Below are 23197 nucleotides of genomic sequence, written 5' to 3' on the forward strand. Positions count from 1 at the left end.
TTTATCTGCCAGACATCCTTCATCTGAGGCGTCACAGGCCCTCCTGTCTAACATAGCTACACTTTTCACATTTTGCCCTGGTTCCTAAATTTGAGCTTGACGTGTCTTTTTAAAAACAGCCAATGGGTCGTCTGTCTGCACGGAATGGGTATCTGTTGGTCCAGCAGAAACGGAACAGTCGATGGTGGGCTTTGTGTGGACTCTTGCCTGTCAGAATAGGTATTTCAACCTGTTTTTGATTTAAATGAATTTGAAATTAAAAAAGTGTTCCTGTTTCCTGAAACAGAAAAGAATGAGCAGGTTGATGCACAATAAATCAAGAAAAAAGCACAAGTTAAAATATTGTAGATTTTTTCACTTTTGTAAATACAAAAACAAATACTAAAGACTTGGTTACAGACTTAATAGATTGAAAAGAATGTTTTTAAGAATCTGATGACATGTTTTGTATAAAAAAAAATCTGCATCATAACTATAGGTGTCAGACAAATGCAGGAAACAGTCCATGTTTCCCTCTGAAATAATGAGGTTGAAGTAATAGGGAAGTATAAAGTGCGTCAATATTTATATAGTTACTTTTCATCACTGGTGTTCACTAATAACTTATTATTTAAATTATAGTCTAGTAGAATAGAACTGTAATCATTAAATTAATGTTATAATAAGATAGTGATGTGCAACTCATTGTTATGATTTATTACATAAATATAAAAAATGTATGTTTTGTTTGGGGCGCTCATTTGGTATTAATGATAATATTTAATTAACTAATTTTGCAGGGGAGTCCTCTCAGCGACCCCTATTGGTCCGTGAACCCCATCTTGAGAACCATGTGGCCTAGACAGTAGTTGGTAATGTCTCTGGTCTTTTTTAGATCCTCGGCTTTAGGCTTCATATCGCGGTGAAGTGGAATGTGTGGAGTGCTTCCTGTCATCACAGTGTCTGTCTGACCGGGCACGGAGCTCTGCACCATCTCTGCCTGAAAGACTGAGGAATCCTGGTGGGGGGCTCTGTCTCTGCCGTTTCTTTCAGACACCAGACAACCTGCCGGTCCAGCTATGAAGACAGAGCAGAGCTGTGTGGAGACACTCCGAGGGGTCAAAGATCTGCTCCAAAAACCGGCGCACGCGGAGGAGGATGCCCCGGAGAAGCAAGACGAATGTAAATACGTTGATTTGGAGTTAGTGTATGTGAAAACAGGCGGGACAAAACCGGAGAGAGACTGTCGCTTTGGTGAAGAAAACCAAATGTCTGTCGTTGTTAAGAGCAGCGGCGCCGGAGTTTCGCGCGCAACGGAACCAAACATTGAGTTGGCGATTAAAAACAATATTGAAACTAACAATAACGAGGATAATGGAGTTGGGAAATGTGCAGAAGATGTCAAGCAGGGTCCCTCTGATTCACTTCCGTCATCACATGTCCCTTGTATTAACGCAAAGTCAGAGGATTGTCTCAAATCAGGGGAAAGAAGCGAGCGCGCCATAACGCAGCCAGAGGTGTCCAAAAAAGAGGACAACAAAAACACAGCAAGAGATGAGTTACACTGTGGTGATAATTATCTGAGCGGGAGAAGTGAGTCGTATGATTATGAGGAGGATGATGTTAGTTTGGTGCTTTCCGACGACTGCGTCCTGTGCATACCGCAGGATGAGTCCCATTACATCACAACGCACGAGATCCAGCTCTCGGAGCTCTCTGACCATGAGGAGGGCTACGGCCTCGGGGCGGGCTCATCCAGCTGGGACATTGAGGATGACAACCAGGTGTACTCGTTTGTCGATTATGCTTCTTTCGCCGGTGATGGAGCGGTGGGGGAGAGGGGGGACGGCGGCCAGCCTCGCACTCAGGGCGCAGCAGCAGTCAGCACTCTGCTTGAAAGTGATCTGTGCGACGCGGCCAAGTTCACCAGCTCAGATGAGAGTGTGTCAAAGCCCCAGCAGCACCAGCAGTGCAGGGGCAACAGTGCGGGGCAGATCCACCTGTCAATCAGAACCACTTCTCGAGCTATAAATGACCCTAGCAACATCCAAGAACAGGGAAATATCATTTATCATGCAAGGCGCTCCGGGGACATGAGTCGCTATGTGTTCAGGGGAGTTGATGGGAAGGCAGAGACGTTGTGTGACAGGGCCAAGTGTTTCATAGCCGCGCCCGGACGCTTACATTTTGGCCGCAAATTGAGGGGAAAAGAGGTGACTGAGTATTCCAGCGGTGCGTCCAGCGCTGTCAGCGAGCTGGACGACGCTGACAAGGAGGTGCGCAACCTGACGGCCAAAGCCTTCAAGAGCCTGGCTTATCCTTACTTTGATGCCATTAATTTCAGCACCTCCAGCGAGTCATCTGCATCAGAGCATGGCAAAGGGATAAACAGGTGGTCCACGTTTGTCGACCTGAAATATGGCAATATGAATATGTCACGGGGACTGGACCAAAGTGTTGTTTCCCATCAAAACTCAACGGCCTCATTTGAAATAGCCAAAAATATAGACAACAGAGGTTATAAGGGCATTGCACTGGCAAGCATCAAACCGCCCACCAGCAAGATCTTCACTCTGCATGGCAACCCACACAGCGCATCCACACAGTCATCTACACAGCAGATAGAGCTGATGGGGGAATTCAGTCAGGGCCACAGTGGAGTGATTAGACTCACAGAAACTCTGAATTTTCGTTGCAATGTCAAATCGGGAATGTCTGGGGGTGAAAGACACACTAACTTTGCACAAAACGCTGCAGGATCACGTTCCACAGATGAAGTTACCAACAGTTTGCCAAGCGGCCAGAGGAGAGGGGCCAGCAAGTCGCCTTCTAAAACCATGGAAGACACACACAAGAAAGCCATATTCGCCTCGAGTCTGATCAAAAATGTGATTTCTAAGAAGATGCAGTTCGAGCAGGAGCGCAAGATGGAAAGAGGGGAGATAAGCGAGCCGCACCCGACGCATTCTCCGTGCTGCGTGCACCAGGAGAGTGACAGACACAGGGAGAAGGGCAGCAGGGAGCTGCACAGACAGTGCTCCAGGTTTTCTGAGGGCAGCTCTGACTATACCATAATGTGCGCGGATGAATTAGGGGACATATTGGACAGCGGCTCATGTGATACCAAGAGCGACTCTCGAAAACAAGACACGGCCGCTCCAATCAGAGACATTATACCAGAAACTAATTTGAAACCGGCAAAGGAAGCTGGAATCGATACTAAAAAAGGTGCATTGGAAGCGTCCAAAAGCACATTGCTTCGCAGCCAAAATAGCGCATTCAGATGCTGGAAGGACGAGGAGCTAGAGTTTCAAAAGGATAATAAAAACGATCAAACTCCGGAGAAGTCGGCTTCAGCTAACGAGGACGACGGCGAGGGGGATCATTACTCAGCGGGCAGCGGCAAACTGACTAAAATGTCCCATTTGTTTGTGCCAAGCATTCAACTGCTGTCCAGTGACAGAGAAGTCGGACAGCAGCTGCAGAGCAGGAATTATTCTCCATATGGAGATAGAGGAGGGATACAACTGCGCTCTGACAACACCTTATACATCGCAGGCTCCAGGAATGTGGCTACATCTAAATCTCCAGAAATTCAAATTAATTTAAGGAGCGTCAGAGACAATAAAACGGAGCCGTTTGGCGTTTCAAAACTGCGCGCTCCTAATATAGGCTGTAACGCAGCCAGCCTCATCAGAACAGATGACTTCAAATGCCAGGCGCTGGCTACAGCTTTGAAGGGTGAGTCGTCAGATAAAGTGCCGCATTTCATGGTTAGAGACATCAGAGATAATAAAGGAAAGCTACAGACGCCCATACACCAAGTGAGAGACGTGCGTAAATTGGTTAAAAGTTCCTATCACTTTGTTTCTTTGGATAATAACGAAAATAAATCCAACTTTTCATCTGCTGACAGCCATTCAGAGCAGAAGAAGCAAATGTCTTATCGAAATCCTAATTCTGTGTCCCCTATAGTGATCAAATGTCAGTCTGTGAATACAAATAGTAACGGAAAATATTTTGAAAATCTTACTGAGTTATCTAAAGTGGAGCCGTTGGACGTGGGCAGATCGTCTCCAGCATGCGCTAAAAATGCTCCACTGCAAAGAGCCGCACCCATATGTAACTCCAATAATTCCTCAGATGGAGTCATTGGATTGAGAATTGAAAGCAGAACAGCTTCAAACGCGCAGGAAAAAATATCAGACATCACAGACAAGAAACCTGAGTCAAAAATGGCGAATCAGGGGGCTCTCGAAAAACTCCAGGCTGCTGTGAAAACCATGGAGCAGCTCTATAAATTTGAAAAAAATGAATGGAAAAGGAGGAATGAGCCCCATATCCTGACAGACAGCCATGTGCTTTCAATGATAGCCAGTGAAGAGCATGGAGGACCTGAGGAGGATGGAGCGAGAGGGTCCAACATGGACAAGACAATCAGAAGAGACTCCTTTCCCAACAATGACAAGACCCCTCCAGCAGTAGCCCCTGGCACTGACAGCCTGCTGAGGCGAGAGGACAAAGACACCCCCGTGGTCTGTCAGACTCCCAGCAGCCATGATGACATTCTGGTTGCTAGGTCAATGCTAGCCACTAGCAACAGAGGGAACAAAAACATGTTCAGCCTCGGCTCTAGCCTTCCGGCCTCCACATCAGCAAAGGCCCAGCCAAATGCCATCACACAAACACCTTTCAGCACCAAACGCTTCCTCCCAAAGTCCCCAAAATTGCCGATGTCCTTACAAGTCAGCCAGACGAAGCTAAATGGAAATAAAGAAGCTGAATCAAAGGATGTAGAGAGGTCCACACAGGAGCTATTGAGCACCTCAGCTGATAACGAGAACTACCTAACCATTCCGGTCAAGTCTCACGTCACTAGCAACAAACAAGCCTCATCTGCTGATAAAACATCAGTGTACACATTTACCACCCAGACACAACCAACCACTCATTTAGGACACTGGGGATCTAGCAACAGTGGCTTAGAAGACCCCAACCAGGCCCCTAAACGCTCCAGCATTGTGATGGACACACACTTACCAGATACCCCTTCAGCCACCATCTACCACTCTTTGCCATTTGGCATGTCCACCAATCAGCCTCAGGTGTACTGTTTCTCTCCGGCAATCACCCCTGCTCCCACCCTGGACCCCTTCCAGGCCACCCAGAGGAAGATGCTCCTGGATCCCACCACTGGAAACTACTACCTGGTGGACACCCCTGTGCAGCCGGCCACCAAGCGCCTCTTTGACCCCGAAACAGGCCAGTATGTGGACGTGCCCATGCCGCAACTTCCAAAGACCCCGGTGCCCATGCCAATGTCACCTTTGGCCCTCAGTCCAGGAGCATACGGACACACCTACATGATCTACCCAGGCTTCATGCCGACACCGTCCATGATCCCGGCCCGGACGCTGGTGCAGTCGCACATGTCGGTGCAGTCAGAGGCGGAGAGCGGAGAGAAAGGCTTGTCGCAGCAGACTGAGGGCATGTACATGGAGAGTCCCTTCTACATGGCCACTGGCAAGTCTCCCCAGGCGGCCTACGGGGCTCCACAGCAGGCCACCGCCAACAGCCCACTGCAGGGCTTCTCCAGCGTCAAGCAGCCGGTCATCAGCATCACCTCCCAGCAGGGCCCCCGGATCATAGCGCCGCCCTCGTTTGATGGGACCACCATGAGCTTCGTGGTGGAACACAGATAAATGGCAGCTTCCCTGGACAGGTGAGTAGTTCTGACTGTGTTGTTTGTAGGTTAGTTAGAATGTTTGAGTAGATCTGAGTGAACCAGGATTTTTTCAAATATTTTTTTATTAAGCAGTTATATTTCACATACATTACATTTTGTGGCCTAATGGGACACTTATGTGTGTGTGCTTATATATGATATATATATATATATATATATATATATATATATATATATATATATATATATATATATATAAAACTTATTATGAAATGTTATTTGACCTTAAATTACCTTACATTTCCACATTTTCAAGCCATTCTTATTTAATTTCAGCAGTTTTTGTTTTAAAATGTTTTTTTTCAGTCAAGTCAGTTTTTAAACAATTTTCCCTATTGCCAAAACTACAACAGCCAATTTGTTAATGGCTCTCCTCTGTTTGTCTTGATTAACACATAAAGACTTGTGATAAAAAACAGGCATTAAACAGACTTTGACAAAGGACATTATTATGTCATTATTTAATAATCTATTTATATGTTTAATTCTAAATGATATGTTAGGTCTCCACCAGTTTTTGTCTTCATTATTGTACAATTTCATTGTGATATTGTTTATTTTAAGTCTTCATATGATTATTCATTTAACAATATCTTATTCATTTATTCTGAAGTCTTTGTGTCTCCATCTTCATCTAACCTAAAAAATCCTGTAAGTGGCTGTGACAATTTAACACCTATCCTAATGGCAACTTTAGGTCAGGTCAGTCTATTTATGAATTTTCTAGTATCACGTCAATTGGATAGGGGCATTAAGCATGCAACCAATCATGCAATAGGATGCAACATGCATGCAAAAGGAAGAGACACCATGTGACTGTAAAGTTAGCAACTGAGCACCTCAGCAGGCAGTAGCACCTACAAGCTGGGAATTCTGATATAGAAGATTATATTGATATAAGATTCTTCATGGGCTAGGTGTTTGAATGTGTATGGTGGCCATAATGTGTGCAGAAGGAAAAGGTCAGGCGATAGCAGGTTTTTGTTATGCGTATACACTGACTGCTTCAGCTGCTGCTGGACATCAAGAAGCTGCCTGGCAGCTCAGAGTCGCAGTGGGGTCAACCGGCTTTTTATAGGACCAGTCATTTAAAGACAGAGAGAGTGAGAAGCCAGATTCACATGGCCTCTGACTAGCAATTACATAAACACAACATGCAATATAGCAGCAGAGCATTTGGAGTTCCCCTTCTCGTCTGAGACCCACATACCGGAGGGCTCTTATATTTCTAAAGAAATCTGATAGTCTGTAATCTGATTACTATCAGACTTCTTTAGAAATATAATCGACGCTGGAGAAATGGGTTTTTGATTGGAAGGTAATTGAAATCTTACAGACGGGATGCAAAACTGTGTGGGGAACTTCAATGAATAATGATCATGTTAACAACTATTGTCATTGTGCGATAGCAATGAAATCCCAAGTTTGTCAGAAAAAGGCAACCAAGGGGAATCAGTTGAAGTCAGTGGGACACTTTTGGGCTCCAGGGACAGAGGACTAGGGAGCCAGGGGTTCAAAACACAATTAGGTCAAGCTTGATTTTGCTCTCATTTTCCTTACTTAGAACAGACAATGCTTCTGTGGAGAGTTAAACACATTACCTGCATGTTTTAAAAATACAGGTTGTTTGCAATAATACAAAATCTTAAAACTAAAGGTGGATATGAGAGAACATATGGCTGGATTTTTTGGGATACCAAAAAAGACTGACATGCAAGGGGAAATGAATTGCTGTGCAGGTGTTGCTCCTAAGTAACCCAAGTCCATTCATGTCAAAACTAGGAGGGCAGTGTTTAGTCCGCAAGGGCAAAATCTGAGTTACATGAAGTGTACATGGACAGATGTGAAAGCACAAAGCATGGTGTAACAAGCAAATACAGAATTGGGAATGTAACAATGTTTTGAACTTACATTAGGAGTTATGTCACTACATTTGACAGTCAAATCAAACTGCAGTTTTATGGAGACTAGGGATGTCACGAGAACTGATACTTCGGTACCAAGTCAACCAAGCAGAGAGAAACAGACTTAACATAACTGTGTGGGGATGCCAGGCTGCAGAGCAGGGGGCTGTAACTAATTCCTCCTGAGTATGGTCTCTAATTTAACCTATCCCAAGACAAGTGTGCTGTCAGCAGGCAATATGCTTGCAAATGAATTAGCATAACCATTTTATGAATTCATATATTTATGTTATAATTTAATTCATACATAATGATTTCTTTAAGTTTAAGATCTGCATACATCCAAACATACAACAATGGGATATGTCGGTGCTACCAGTCAAAAAGGCACAAAAAACAAACAAACGTGCTGTGGGGTATGAAAAAAGACAAAATGAGCCCTCTTGCCCCCTATCCTGGAAGCGCGGCCCATGCTTATGCTAACAAGCAAGGGTTTAGGTTTTGTTCCAACATTAGGGGAGACACATTATAACCAACATTTGGAGCATTAAACACTTCATTTCCTGTCTTCTGGTGAATTTTTATGCAACAATTTGTGTCTTTTTTGCATCAATTTATAGTCTTTATTTATATAAAGGAAATCATTTTTCTATTGTATGGTTCAAAACTTTCTGCATCCCATAACACGTGATGCTTTGAATAAGCATCACGTGTTATGGGATGTTTTTTTTAGGAATCATGTACATCTCAACAACAAATCTGTCAGAGAATGAGAAACAGCAAAGTTTAAATCTACATAAATCTTTGGTTTATACTTCCTGTTGTGTTCTTTAACCCCCGATGTAGCAAAGTAGACACTGTTCCTGTTTTCTGTTTTAAGACAACAACAAAATCACTGTTTACCTCTTTTGGGGAATGGGTTGTCTTTCATATTTTTTGAGGGGGACAAATCTACCTCTTCCAAATATTGGGGGGGACATATCCCCTGCATCCCTCTGAAATCTACACTTATGCTAACAAATGAGTGAAGGAAAAGGTTTGACAGTGAGTTATTTCTGAGGTTATCAACAAGGTTCCAGTGGTTACGTACGGAGTTTCAGAGACTTTCAAAGAGTTCCTAGAGGGTTTTGGTGTTTCCAGCCATTAGATTTAATGTAAATCTGATTGGTGGACTTTTAAATGACCAATCAGCAATGTTGCATCATCATTAAAGTTTGTAAACACAGCAAGCAGGATGATATCTTCCATTCAAATTAGCAGAACACAACATGATGATTCATCAAAAGGTCCAGTGGTGCTTCGGCCCATACAGCTAGGGGCCAAACGGGGCCCCTGCTTTGTAAAGGCTCTCAGGCAAGTTTACTTAAATATTCAAAATGTCTGAAACATGAAACTCAAAGAGTTTTAAGTTTCAATAACGTTTCCATTTAAAGGAAAGTGTTAAAGAATCTGAGATAGAGCTTTTCGTTAAAGAGTAAGATCCTTTTTGTCCTTAAAAAGCCCCAAAATCCCCAACACCAACCCCACCAGACTCCATTTAAACAAACAGTAATTTTATCATCGTAAAATACACTTCATTCAAAGTCAATTCAATAGTGTCTGACATAGGGTTGGGTACCGAAACCCGGTTCCACTATGGTACCGGTTCCTACGCAAACGGTAGTATTCGGACCGGATTAGAATGCGAATTTCGGTTCCTCATTTCGGTTCCGACTGAAATATTTTCCCTCTGTTGCTCCGGCAGACTCTTTTTTTCTTTCTCCCTTTTCTGCCGTGTGGCACACGTGCCCGCTCGCGGTGTGAAGCGCGTGTCCGCGCTATTCCCCCAACATGCACTCTACAATCCCTGCTGATAGACGGCTTTTTGTACACGCTCTGAAACGGACGTAAAAATATCACACTTTCTCTGTAGTCTACCGTTAGCTAGCTACCGTAAATGTAGGCTACTTTTAAAATGGCATATTTTCCTCTGGGCTCACCAAAACGGACGTAAAAGCATATGAACTATTCACTGACTGCACGTGATCGCTAGTAAACATTACACTTACTCTGCTAGTCTATCGTTCAGGACAAGACCCTGTAGCCTGGTGGTGGGGGAGGCAGGACAGCCTCCCCAAATTGTCTGCCCTTTTAAACTCCTACCTGGGTGTGTACAGACCTCTTGGACACCATCTGAGAGAGTTTTCTCCTGTGCAGGACATGCCATAAGTCAGGAGAGGTGTCCTATCTTGCCAGAGAAGGCAAATATGGTAATTTTTCTGCTAAAGAACTGCTAAAGTTTGAAGCTGGTTGGCATACCAACTCAACATTTATTTTGTTGTTACTTGTTAATAGTGTAAGTGTTATTTGTTAAATTATTGTAGTTATGTGTTAGGTGACTTAGGTTTAGTTATAATATTTAAACGTTAATATATTGTTAAATTGAAATAATTTTCAATAAAAAAAAAAAAACTCCATAAAAAGCCTTTCTTTTGTCATTTTTCAGTTTTTCAAGAATCGGTTTAAGAATTGTTTAGGAATCGGAATCGTTTTAAAAGTACCGGTTCGGAATTGGAATCGTAAAAATCCAAACGGTACCCAACCCTAGTCTGACAGTGCCGGTTGGGTGTGTGATGAACAGTGGCTACTAGAAATAGTAGTTGTAGTAGTTCATGGCGTAGCAGGGCACTGCAGGGCAGAGCAGGGCGTAGCAGGGCATAGCATGGCAGTCTAAAACTAAAACAGCATAATTAAGAGCTGGTGCAAGGCAAACCTGAGCCAGTTCTATAAGGGTTGGTAGATGAATCTGACGACTATGAAGAGAAGCAGAGAAGAGAAGGGGTGCTATGTCTGCAGTTATATACCCTCCCCCGCCAGTTAACGTCGACAGAAACGTAATAAAGCTATCTACTTAGTAGTAGTAGTAGTAGTTAATATAACACTAGTACTTTAATAATTTTAGCTGAACAGCCTGCAGACAGGAAACAATTTTAAAGTGATAACTAAATATTTAAAAAAAATTGAAATTCGTAAATTCACAAGTTGAAGTCGATGTTGTAAATTTGCAAGTTCAAATCAATGTTGGAAATTGTTTAATTCGCAAGTTAAGCACATCCATTCATCACAAACACTCCTGTGTGGTGTACCTTAGGCAGGGTTTGAATTGGCGTCTCCTAGATGTCGGTCAGCATCCTTCCCCACTGGACCATCTGCAACACAAATGAACCTTCATCAACCTGCAGAAAAACAGTTTGTCTTTTGCTTCTGTTGCCCCTTAAAACATTGTTAAACCCTTTAAAACCTCTTACAGGTTAACTGTAACAATACAGTAGTGTTAGTCATTAACAAGAAAAGTCTTCAGGTTTGTTTCCTTAGAACACAAGGTTTCTTGGTGGGAAACATTTGACACGTGGAGACTGGTCAAACAGTGTATTAGGATTTCAGCTGTTAATGGTGTGTTCTGTTTGGTTTTCTTGGTTTCTTACAGGGCTGAACCCTGAGTGATGCTGACTGCTCTGGACCTTCTGTCTCTTCATTGTTTCTTCCATTGGCAGGAGGTGGGAGCTGATGGGTCAGGGCCTGGTATAGAGGGCTCCTTTATATCCTGTCTCACCTTTTCTAACGTGTACAAGATGTGTATAAAGTATGTTTTTCTTGATTTATAACATCACATTGTACAAATGTAAAGACTCACAATAGGCCTACAGGCCTATATTGTCGCTAGCACAGTAATCAATCACTCCCTAAACCAATCAGGATTTAACTCTTTGTTAATTGTCACATTATGTAGTTTTTTGTGATTTTGTAATAAGTTACATTTTACAACCCATTATTGCAAAATAACTTTTAGAATGATTATAGCATATTATCTATAACAGTTAACATTTTCTCACCATCTCTTGTGTGTTGGATTGTATGCAGTGTCCCTATTGCTTTAAAATGCATGTCAGCATTTACCTATGTGTTTTTTTTTGTACTTGGAAATGTCATAATTAACTATGACATTTCCAGGTACAAAAAAAACCACATTCAACCCTGCTGAATTAATGAACATGATATATTGATGCAATGTGTGTGTTGAACCAATACAATGGTAGACATCCTGGAGATCTCCCATCATGCATTAGCCCTGCATATACTGTGAAGCAGAATAGAATAATAGAATAATAATGTATTACGTTTAGATCTAACGTGTTATGCCAAAGGTTTAATAATTATTCCCTGATCACATAAACATAAAACTGGCCAATCCTTCCTCCGTCTCACTGGAATGTGAAGAATGGGGTTTTAGGTGGCCGGGTTGGATCAATGGGTAGAGTAGGCGCACATATACTTGGAGGTTTATACCTCGACGCAGAGGTCCAGGGTTCAAATCCGACTGTAGACGATTTCCTGCATGTCTTCTCACCTAGCTGTCCTGTCAAAAAAGCCCAAAAATAATCTTTAAACATATTTTTTGTAGTTTTCCAAGTAGCTCTTTAAGGTTTTAAGAGCAGAGCAGCTACAGGATGATGTGAGCTGCAGACTCTGTGTATCACTGTTTCTAAGTCAATCTTTTGACACTGACTTATTGTTTTGTACTTGTACAAATAGTTGAGACTGTGGATCTGCTGGCCAGTCCATCCTTTGGTTTTGAATAAACTGTTTGTTGCTTTACTGTCTTTATGCTAGGACACCAGAAACATGACCCAGCAGCAAACATCCTTTTATATTAACTGCAGGAACAATGATGTTGTTGTTATGAAAGAATACCACCACATTTTTTGCTGTCGTATTAAAGTGTTTTATGCTGAAAGGTATTGTATTATGTTGAAATGAATGATGATGTTTGCTGCCTTCTGAGCTGCTGAAATGTTTTCATTAAATGTTTTTCATTTAAATGTTTTTCCATCACTGCCCCTGTCTATCAACTTATTTCACTGTTAGGAGTAGATTGTACATTCAGATTGGGAACAAGTCTAAATTAAAGGGTCAGTCATAACACATGTATGAAAACATTCTGATTTGCTCTTACTGGTAGACAGATTTGATACAAATTGTATGGGGGTCATATGGCAAACAAATGTATATGGAAGTCTGTTCTAACGAATTGCTTAAAAAGATATTGATAAACTGAGTGCACAGATTAGTAATTGTGTGCAGGTTAGCCAGCCATTGAAGTATAACTAACAATCAACGAGGAATTGTGACACTAGTTCTAGCTTTCAATTAGCTTATACAGTTACTAAAAACTGCACTAAATGACTTAAAAGCTGTTTCTCTAATAAATGATAAATACCCACTTTTATTCTAAACAACAGATGCATAAACTGAACTTGTACTTCAAAGTTTCCTCTAAACTACCAAATGCTCTGTTTGGTTTAGCACTCTGTTTGTACAGTTCATCAAGCCATTCATTTGGTTTACCAGTCTGTGCACACAGATTTCAAGCAAATATTTTCTTCAACCATATTACCCCAGACAGGCTCTGTAGAAAGGAGATGTTGAGTTATTCAAAATTATGTATATTTTTTTAAATGATCCACAGATAATACTGTTTTATCTACTTTAATGGGTGCTTTTCCATTTAACAACTTGAATAGTTTGCCTAACTGGTCCCACTGATAAGGTTTGGTCTTTTAAAAGAGCATTTATTCAGAAAAATCTTTCATTGCCTTGTTGTTGGCTTGTTGCAGTACTTTGCAGATCATATTGCAGCCGTTTTTGAATGTGCATGGAGAAGGGTTCCTCTTTTCCTTCTGTGCAACGGAGGAAAAGTACAGGTTGTTGTGTGTAAATACTTTTTACAGGTCTCGTGGCCTGATGTTCTGATGCTTCACTGTTATTAAAGCCTTGCACAAGGACACTGAAACAGGGTGGGGGTTTGAAGCCAGACCACTTTGCTGCTTTCTGGACAGTAAATATTGTGAAGGTAAAAAGAAAGTTGACGTGACACAAAGAGAAAAAGTGAGGAAGTTTGGGACTTTTGGAATGAGGGCACTTTTATTTGGAATTAAACACACACCGCAGGGAAAGGTGGGTATAGTTGAAATGAAACAATGAAAAATCTTTTCAGAAGTGAAAGTTATGCTGAAATGATGGCTTAGTTTAGGATTGTACTTTTTATTTGTTTTTGCAAATGTACAGTGTCAGTTCAAAACTGTGTCACTAATATTGCAGCAGATGTTTTATCAGATGCTATTGTTGAATTTGTGAACATGTAGTAAACATGAAAGCCTTTTGCAAACCTCTCTATTATGTTTTTCCCTTGTTGATTGTTGTTAATATATACCCTACAGTATAAAGCACAGGCACATGTAGCTGAAGAAAGACTTTAATTGTGTTAGTTTCCCCTTGCCTTTATACTGTACATTTTACATTTCATTCCATGTTGTTCAGCCTTTAGATTTCAAGCCCCACTTAAGATATGAGTACAGTTTGAATTTTAAAAGTAATAACAGTATTTTTGCTGAACCAATATTGAAAAAGTCATAGTATACTATATCCAAAAAAGTGATAAAAAAGTAATATTATAATATTACTTTTTATCAAAAAATAGTAAAAAAGTCATAGTATATTATTTGCAAAAAAATGCCAGACCGCAATCTTTTCTAGATTGGAGGGGCTCAAACTGTTTGAGAGGGATCAGCTACAATATTTCCTGCCTGCCTCAGTGTCCTGGAGGCGTACAGGGACGGCAGATTGCAGCCAATCACCTTCCCAGCAGAGCAGATGATATCGACATAGTATATACTATGACTTTTTATCACTTTTTCCAACATACGTCTTTTTTCAACATACAATACCATGACTTTTTCTGACATAATATACTATCACTTTTTATCACTTTTTCCAACATACGTCTTTTTCAACACACTATACCATGACTTTTTCCAACATAATATACCATGACTTTGTATATCAGTATAATATAATATTTTTTTATCACTTTTTTTCAATAAAAAGTATGACTTTATCATTTTTCAACATACTAAACTATGACTTTTTTATCACTTTTTTGATAAACTATACAACTCTTTTTTTATCACTTTGATACCATAGCATTTGTCATAGCATTTGTATAATATAATATTTTTTTATCACTTTTTTTCGATAAAAAGTATGACTTTATCATTTTTCAACATACTAAACTATGACTTTTTTGTGATTCTATACTATGACTTTTTTATCACTTTTTTGATATACTATACAATTCTTTTTTTATCACTTTGATCTTATTACTATGACTTTTTTCGACATACTACACAACTTTTTTATCACATTTTTCTGACATACTATACTATGACTTTTTTCCACATACCATACTATGACTTTATTTGACATTATATACTATGACTTTTTATACAATGGCTTATTTCGACATGCTATACTATGACTTTGTCACTTTTTGACATGCTATGACTTTTTTTGACATACTGTACTATTCATTTTTTTTGACATTACTTATTTCTACATACTAGTCATCACTTGTTTGACCCCCACAATATAATATATAAGGATAGCATCCGCTGCATATTATCTTCAGAGTGTGACAGTAAAACTATGTCATCCGCATACAGAAGAATACTTATCATTTAATTTCCACGTTATCCCACAATTCAATGCTTTAATTTCCTTTGCCAAATCATTTATATAAATTGCTAATAATGTGGGGACAAAGCATCACCCTGTTTTATCCCTGATGATGATGAGAACCAGTTTGTGTGGAGATCATTCAATCTAGCACATGCTATGGGCTTGTGATAAACAGACTTCAGAGCCCAATACAAATTTTCATTTACCCTGTACTCTATAAGTTTATATGCAAACAGATCCCTATTGATCATATAAAAAGCTTTCTGAAAGTCAATAAAGCATGAATATGTTGGCTTATTTTCACTTATTCTTTTAGTTATAATTGTAGACAATATGCCCATTAAGCATACATTGTGCTTTTCTTAGAAATAATACAAATTAAAAAAGGAATGTTATTGAGAAAAAGAAAAAAACACATCATTAATCCCATCAACTTGAAAACATACTGCTATACTTTGGCCTACTTTATCAGATTCCGTACTTCTTCTGTTTGACCACTAGATGGAAGTATAAGGAAGTGGTGTAATGGCCTTCCTCCCAGCAGCAAGGAGACCAGTCCACAGTTCCTTTTAATATGTCCCAGGTATGAAACAAGACAGGGTCAAGTTTAAAAAGGCAAGCTTCAATAAGCTACGGGTCGCTTATAATGATTATCATACCATATTGCTCAGAAAACCAAGGAGGTGTAGTGCAAGTGAATTGTTTTGTCAAGCTGTAGTCAATACATTCTCTGCTTTGTTGAGGAATATAATGTATACATTTATTTGTTGTCATTTTACAACAGTGCTGTGCAATACCAGTCACATGTGGGAACACTGGTATAGCTGTGTTCTTTAATTGGTGTCTGTGTGTTTTTAAATGGACCTTGAGTATAACAATAAAAAGCTATCTTATCTATCTATCTATCTATCTATCTATCTATAGCCAGAATTTTCCCCCACACAATTCCACCTTGTGGATCAACAGAATAATAACAACTTATAGTTTTACAGTTTTTTTACAATTGCTATGACAATTTTTTCTATACTTTTAACAACTTTCCTAAACTCTTAACACAGCAACTACAGCACACAATTGACAAAACAATTAATTTCATGCTCAAAATCACACATTGTAAGCTAACCTCCAAAACAAATTTTTAAAATACAATAATATGCTATATTAAATAATTAAATGATTACAATATAAGGATAGCTACATATCATTAACAAATTAATTGTTCCTCAAAACAATACCTCAGATCTTTTTCTCTGTACACACAGCGTAATGATAGTCTTATCATATACCTATTATAAAAAGTTTTTTTAAGTGATTTTCCTACCAAAACAATGCAAACATGTCTCAATCAAATAATTCCTCCAAAACACTTACACATGTTCTCTTCCAACAGGAATATTTAGTCATTTAGCACAATGTCATGCAAAACAGTAACATCAGATGGATTTACAGAAACTGCATTATTTTATGTGTCATTTTGACCTTATACAGTAGTTCAAAATGTGTTTATTAGGATAAACCCCTTGAGATGTATCGTCTCGTTTCGGGGGGTCCAAAATAGACAATAGTTATTGTATTGCTCATAGATTGTGTTTTGCACCGCAGTTTCTCTTGAAGCCTCTCTACATTTTTGTTTTGTTAGGTTTAGTAAATGCATGCATTTCATCCATCCAGGCCTTGTATCGCAGGATACAAGGCGCAGATGTGGAGAACACATGATGTGAAGCTGCAGAGATTCCAGAGGATGGAAGCACCAAGTAGTGGTTGTACTAATCTATATCCATGACATTCCACTTCCGGAATTGCTCTGGTGATGCCAGATCTCCCTCATTTAGGCCGGATGTATGGACTTCCTCTTTCTTTGTGTTGGCATTCTAAACTCCGGTGGATTTGTGAGGACTATGGTTAACTGCTCCTCAGATCTCTGCAGGGTAAATCCAGACAGCTAGCTAGACTATCTGTCCAATCAGAGTTTTCTGTCGCACGACTAAAACAACTTTTGAACGTACACATGTTCCACCAAAACAAGTTCCTTCCTGAGGCTATTTTGCATGCGCTTAGAGCCGCCCAAGACTATGATTGGTTTAAAGAAATGCCAATAAACCCATCCAAGAATACTGTATGGACTAGCCAGACCTTCCTCCGCAGCACTGTGGAGGAAGGTCTGGCAATGTGAGACTATGGTTGTCCTGGAAAAAGGACTCAAGTAAAAACATTTTTTTTGACTAATGTTGGATTACAAGTTTGCAGCTCTCATTGTATTTATTTAAATATCAATTTACACATTTGTGAATATTTTTTCTGACTTCACTTCAGGGCACGGTTGTGTGAACATTTTCTACGAGTGAAGTAGAGATTGTGCTCACATCAAGTTTACAAGCTCTCGCACTTCACACAGGTGAGCCCACAGGGGAAGCGAAAACACTGCAGGCAAAGCTAAGTTCATACACAGGCTTGGAAATACTAAAGGATATTTATCTATTTTGTTTTAATGAATATTCATAACACCCCAGCAATAAATTGGTCCGCACACAGTCACTGAGAGTGTTTATCAGGAGGTTTATTAGTTTATACACAAGCAGATCTGTCACCGAGGCGGAGACTGTCAAAGATACAGAGTAGAAAACGTATAAGGTGCAAAAACAAACACTAATGCATGAACACCCCAAGCTATGTACAGCAGGTTCACATTTACTGACATCAGACATCTCGTTATGAGCCACGCTGAGCCAACAGGGAATCAAAATGAACTAAATACTTATTGATATAACTCCCCATATGCCCCTTTCCTCATGCTAACATGCTGACTACACTCTAGCTTGCAGACCTGTGGGGTATCGGTATGAAAACAGGAAGAGGCTAGAACATATTTACAAGAGTGAGGAGCAGTTGGCGCCCATGTGCTGTATGTTTTTAATTTAATATTTATTTATTGTTAAATTTTTGCAGGACAGCGCACAATTGAAAGTAAATGCACCAGAGTTAACTTTCAGCTAATTTGCATCTGTTGTCAATGGGCAAGTAGACCAAAAATTCTGTAGCATTGATTTCCAAACTAACAGTAGTGAATGTTAATGCTACTTCTGTCTTTTAGCAGTGTCAACATGACAACAAGTGGAACACAGCGGCACAAAGCAGCGGAAGATAAAGCCATTAGAAAAGCACCATAAAATGTGACATTGATAAGTGTGTGTGTGTGTATAAAGCAGTTAGAAAATTGAAGTCACAGTCTTTAATTTGGCAGAACAGTCATATGAGTTTACAGCAAGTGCTTCTATTTCAGTCAGTTTCTGGGTTTGGAATGTGCCTCGGAGGTATTTGAGCGCACACACACACACACACACACACACACACACACACACACACACACACACACACACACACACACACACACACACACACACACACACACACACACACACACACACACACACACACACACACACACACACACACACACACACACACACACACACACACACACACACACACACACACACAGTAAACCAGTGACGTGATTAGAAGAGCTGGACCGAGGCTTTTGGATCAGGGTCTAATGTCAGCCACAGCGGTTGAGGTTCAGAGTTTTCCAACTACAAGCGCCAAATCTAAGGGCTGCCACGCCTCAGGATGACCTGCCAGGTTTTCCGAGCACTAACACACACCCGCTGGAGGCCTAATGACAGCCATCAACATCACACCATACAGGCTTTCACACACCGCTGCTTTCGTCACCTCCTCATTTCAATTGAGGGAAGGCGGCAGAAGGGAAACGTTTGTTTGGATTGTGGTGGTAGGGGTATGAAGCGGTCAACTTTTTTGACACGCCTACAAATCTACCCGATTTGTTTTATTTTGAAGGAAGCTGGCGTAGCTCTGATGTGTGGAAAGAGACAGCGGACTAATGGTAGGTGTCACAAAATGTAAAAATTATGGTACATTATGGCACTTTTGGCATTACTGACATCCATTGTCAAAATGGCATTGGCAAAATAGTCTTGCAAATACAATGTACCGTACACCTTTATTTTTGTGAATACTGCCTTTATTTAGTTTGTGTAAATAGTCAAAAAATGATTTTCTACACTTCAGTCACCCCCGTAGATACAGAAAATATGGACTGGAAGTGTGAAAAGTTAAAAAATACATAATTCATTATTAATGAATTTAATAATAAATCAATGTCTATGTGTCCTCAAAATCTTCCAACCATGACCAAGTCAAAACAATGAATGGCCTCTTTGTTATTGGGATGGGACACTCTGTAGAATTCATATGTATTACAGTCACAATTGATGATCTGCAACATATGTTGATTTTCCAACTATCCTGCTTTGCATAAATCAGTCTCAGATCAGATCAACCTCCACAATCATTTGTGATTTTTAGAGTTTGAATTACCTAGAGAATATTTCTGCTTCTTGAAATACAGCTTTGAGACTAGCTGCATAGCTACTCAACTGGTGTGTTAGGATTATTGTGATGCACTTTGTTTTCTGATGCTGACACCCATGACGGTGTGTGAAGTTCAACGAAAAAAACCAACTTTAAATATATCAACATAAATAAAGGGAAGCTTCTATTTCCTCTAAACATTTACAAATAAATACTGGGTTTTGACCGTAGACCTTTTTGAACCCAAACTGTCAATCTCCTGGATCAGATTTGAGTGAAAAAAGGGAGAATAAGATGCTTGAAAATAAAGTACAGCGAACCCTCCTGTTGTCCTCGGGTCAAATTTGACCCAGTTTCAAAAAGTTTCTAGATCAGAAATTTGGGTTTTCTTTCAAAAAATAACGTGGATGCTTCACTACAACGCTCTTAACAAGATAAATAATCAGTTCACTAATTTCATTGAATTTGGGTGTTTTAGTCAATTTTATAGCATTTGAAGAAAAAACAATTAATTAATTGTCAAGAAAAGTGACAAAAATGTCAGAAAAAAGTGACAAATTAAAATAAAAGTGACAAAAATGTCAGAAAAAAGTTAAAAAAGTGACACAAAAGTGAAAAAAATGTAAAAAAAAAAAAAAAAAAAGGTGACAAAAAGAAGAAGAAAAAAGTTTTAAAAAAGTGACAAAAGTGACAATAATGTCAAAAAAAGTGACAAAAAAAAACCTTTAAAAAGTTGGGAAAAAAACCACAAAAACTTCAAAAGGCTTAGAAAAAGTTGACAAATGTTTGAAAAAGTGCCAAAAACATCGGGGAAAGCCACAGAGGTTTTGAAAAAGAAGACCAAAACATTGATAAAGGTTTTTCATTTAAAAGTTTGACTCAGAAAAACTAAAAGTTGCAGGTCGACGGGAAGACAACACGAGGGTTAAGCATGCTCATTGGTCAAACAGTTTAAAAAGGTTGCTTGGTCTGTATGTTGCGCTACTCTAATTATACTAAAAGCAGCAACTGGCTTTGTTCATGCTTGTGTGCTCCTCAACACAATCTCGGACTGTATGGACAGTTTTAAATAAATATATACAAAATTTCTTAAAAAGAAAAAAGAAATGAAAGTAAGTGTGCTGTGAGGGCTGGGCGTATTATGTGCCGGTCTTCTGCTCCCATTCCTGCAAAACAAACAGACTCATCAGTTTCTCCCACTGTCAGAGTTTTAGAATAAATACAATTGTCTTAATCAGTACAACCAGGACATTCTAATAAAACAAGAAAAGAATCTGTGATTCTGAATCACAACATTCCTGATATTCTTTGTAGCGTATTCAATTGAATATAGGTTGAAAGGAGTTTCAACCTATATTCAATTGAATACGCTACAAAGAATATCAGGAATTCAAATCAAATCCTCCTTCAAATATAGGTTGAAAGGAGTTTCAACCTATATTTGAAGGAGGATTTGAAGGATTTGCAAATCATTGTATTCTGTTTTTATTTACGTTTTACACAACGTCCCAACTTCATTGGATTTGGGGTTTCTAATATCTTAACTGGATGTGACTGCCACAACTAGCCTGAAATGAGCAAACTATGAAACATGGCTGTAGGGTTAGGGTTAGGTCTGCGCTGTGAGCTCGGACCTTGGCCTTCCTGAGGACGTGTCCCCGGACGGACGAGGCCTTCTGGCCGCCCGGCTGACGGCGCAGCAGCGAGGCGCTGTTGACCGGCAGGGAGCAGGACTCCGTGTCACTAGTGTCGCAGCTGGAGAAGGGAGAAGACTCCTGGGTCCGCCGCAACATCGCCGGCGACTGCACACACAGACAGAGAGACTTAAGACTAGGGCTGCCCCATATGAGGAAAATATCTAATTGCAATTATTTTTGACTGATATTGCAATCGCAAGATTATTCTATTGAAGGGAATGATAATTTCGGTATCATTAATCTCATTTTAAATGATAATAGTGTGATTTTTGCAATCTGGATGTCTCCGCAGCACACAATACTTCATTCACAATGGTTTGACACATAGTACATATTGCGTTTTCGTTATAATTGCGATTGCGATGGTGCCACGCAGGTAACAACATATCCTTTCTGAACCACTGTGGAATGACAGAACAGGGGCCTGACCTGGACTCCAGAGGAGCCAGCCTTCGGTTCGATGGTGAGGCCCAGGGTGACCCCACCGCTCAGGGCTTTCTTCAGGCTCTCCTTCACCTCCGTCAGCTCCAGTTCCAGGTTCACCCGCTCCTCCTCCCTCCGCCTGCAGTCCTCCTCTACCTTCTTCAGGCGCTCTGACAGCGAGGCCAGTGACCGTTTGCCTAATAGAGGAGGAATGATTATCACTTTAATAAACTTGTACCTTGGCACTTTAAATTACAGACATTGCCCGTTTGTTACTGGTACCGGCAGCAGCTTCCACGGCCATGCGCAGCTCTTTCCTGTCCTTCTTCAGCACGCTCAGGTGGTTCCTGATCTCCTGCTTCTTCTTCATCAGCTCCTCCTCCCTGCCCTGCAGCCGCTTGGCATCCGCCTCCACGCGGTTCTTACCGTACTTACACTGCTCTGCATCTGAACAACAAAGATACATGTGAAGAGCTTGAGGTGGTACAAGGCGACCATCATCACATGACCAACAGCGCTAACCAAGAGCCAGCACCAAGAGTCTGGTTCTGTCCGAGGTTTCTGTCTGTTTAAAGGAAGTTTTTCCTTGCCGCTGTCGCAAATGCTCGCTCTTGGAGGAATTGTTGGTTTCTCTGTAAATTATAGAGTGTGGTCTAGACCTACTCTATCTGTAAAGTGTCCTGACATAACTCCTGCTGTGATTTGACACTATAAATAAAATTGAATTAACGTAACAAGCATGCACTACTGTCGGCTGATACATGTGGTATGTGGGTTTGCTGATGTTGTCCTACCAGTTATTTTATTAAAAAAAAAAAAAAAAAATCCAATGAACACATGCATTTCAGTCATGTGACTGATGACTGATTATTGAAATGTTTGTTGTCTTTTTACAAGAAATGTAATAAGCTGTGTCCTCTTCCTAAAGTCTTTTCTGATTCCGCTGCCTCCTTAAAACTCACTTTTACAAGATGGCCTACACTTAACCTTGTTTTCTTTTCCTTTATTGCATCACTTTATTACTTTTTTATGGTGTTTTATTCAAACTTCAGTGTCATTACATATTTAAATTATGCCTGATTTGTATCATCATTTTAGTATTTTTAGATGCACTTCCTTACATCTTCCATTTCGATCGGTTTTGAATTCAAGAGTTTGTTCTTTTATTGACATCCTATCTTGCACTTCCATTGGTTCAGTGCTGTCTGAAATATGTGCTCTCATGTTCTCATTTTTGTAGGAAGCTTTTACATGGGTTTCTCATTCTTTAATTGTATTTTGTAGAGATGCACCGATTGACCGGCCGGTGACCGGAATTGGCCGATTTTCACGTCATCGGCCATGACCGGCGACCTGTCGGTCAGTCTGACATATGCCGATTTTATGCGGGTCAAATTCACTCGGGCGCCGCATGATTAACATCGCGCAACATCAGCATCACACGTGCACATGCAGGATTTCCGCTATATGCATGTAGCAGCGGCGCACTGCCGCTCAATCAG

The 23197-nt window shown here is 40.3% G+C and overlaps 2 protein-coding genes across 3 annotated transcripts in view; one reads left to right on the plus strand and one right to left on the minus strand.

Annotated features, from left to right (window-relative positions):
- The first annotated feature begins 866 nt into the window (after nucleotides 1-866).
- c19h4orf54 (chromosome 19 C4orf54 homolog) lies at nucleotides 867-11312 on the plus strand. Its single transcript, XM_028564191.1, has 2 exons — nucleotides 867-5701; nucleotides 11096-11312. The coding sequence occupies exon 1, from the start codon at nucleotides 1059-1061 to the stop codon at nucleotides 5679-5681; it is 4623 nt and encodes a 1540-aa protein (XP_028419992.1). The 5' UTR covers nucleotides 867-1058; the 3' UTR covers nucleotides 5682-5701; nucleotides 11096-11312.
- A 9009-nt stretch (nucleotides 11313-20321) lies between these two features.
- The window catches only part of afap1 (actin filament associated protein 1), an 89370-nt gene continuing 86494 nt past the window's right edge, over nucleotides 20322-23197 (minus strand). For both annotated transcript variants that reach the window (XM_028564071.1, XM_028564070.1), the window contains exons 14-17: nucleotides 21978-22142; nucleotides 21702-21892; nucleotides 21210-21377; nucleotides 20322-20741 (exon numbers count right to left, since the gene is read on the minus strand). In XM_028564071.1, the coding sequence (XP_028419872.1) occupies nucleotides 20715-20741; nucleotides 21210-21377; nucleotides 21702-21892; nucleotides 21978-22142 (551 nt within the window). In that variant the 3' untranslated portion in view covers nucleotides 20322-20714. The remainder of the gene's footprint in view (nucleotides 20742-21209; nucleotides 21378-21701; nucleotides 21893-21977; nucleotides 22143-23197) is intronic.

The sequence above is a fragment of the Perca flavescens genome, chromosome 19, assembly GCF_004354835.1.
Source record: "Perca flavescens isolate YP-PL-M2 chromosome 19, PFLA_1.0, whole genome shotgun sequence".
NCBI classification, from domain to species: Eukaryota; Metazoa; Chordata; class Actinopteri; order Perciformes; family Percidae; genus Perca; species Perca flavescens.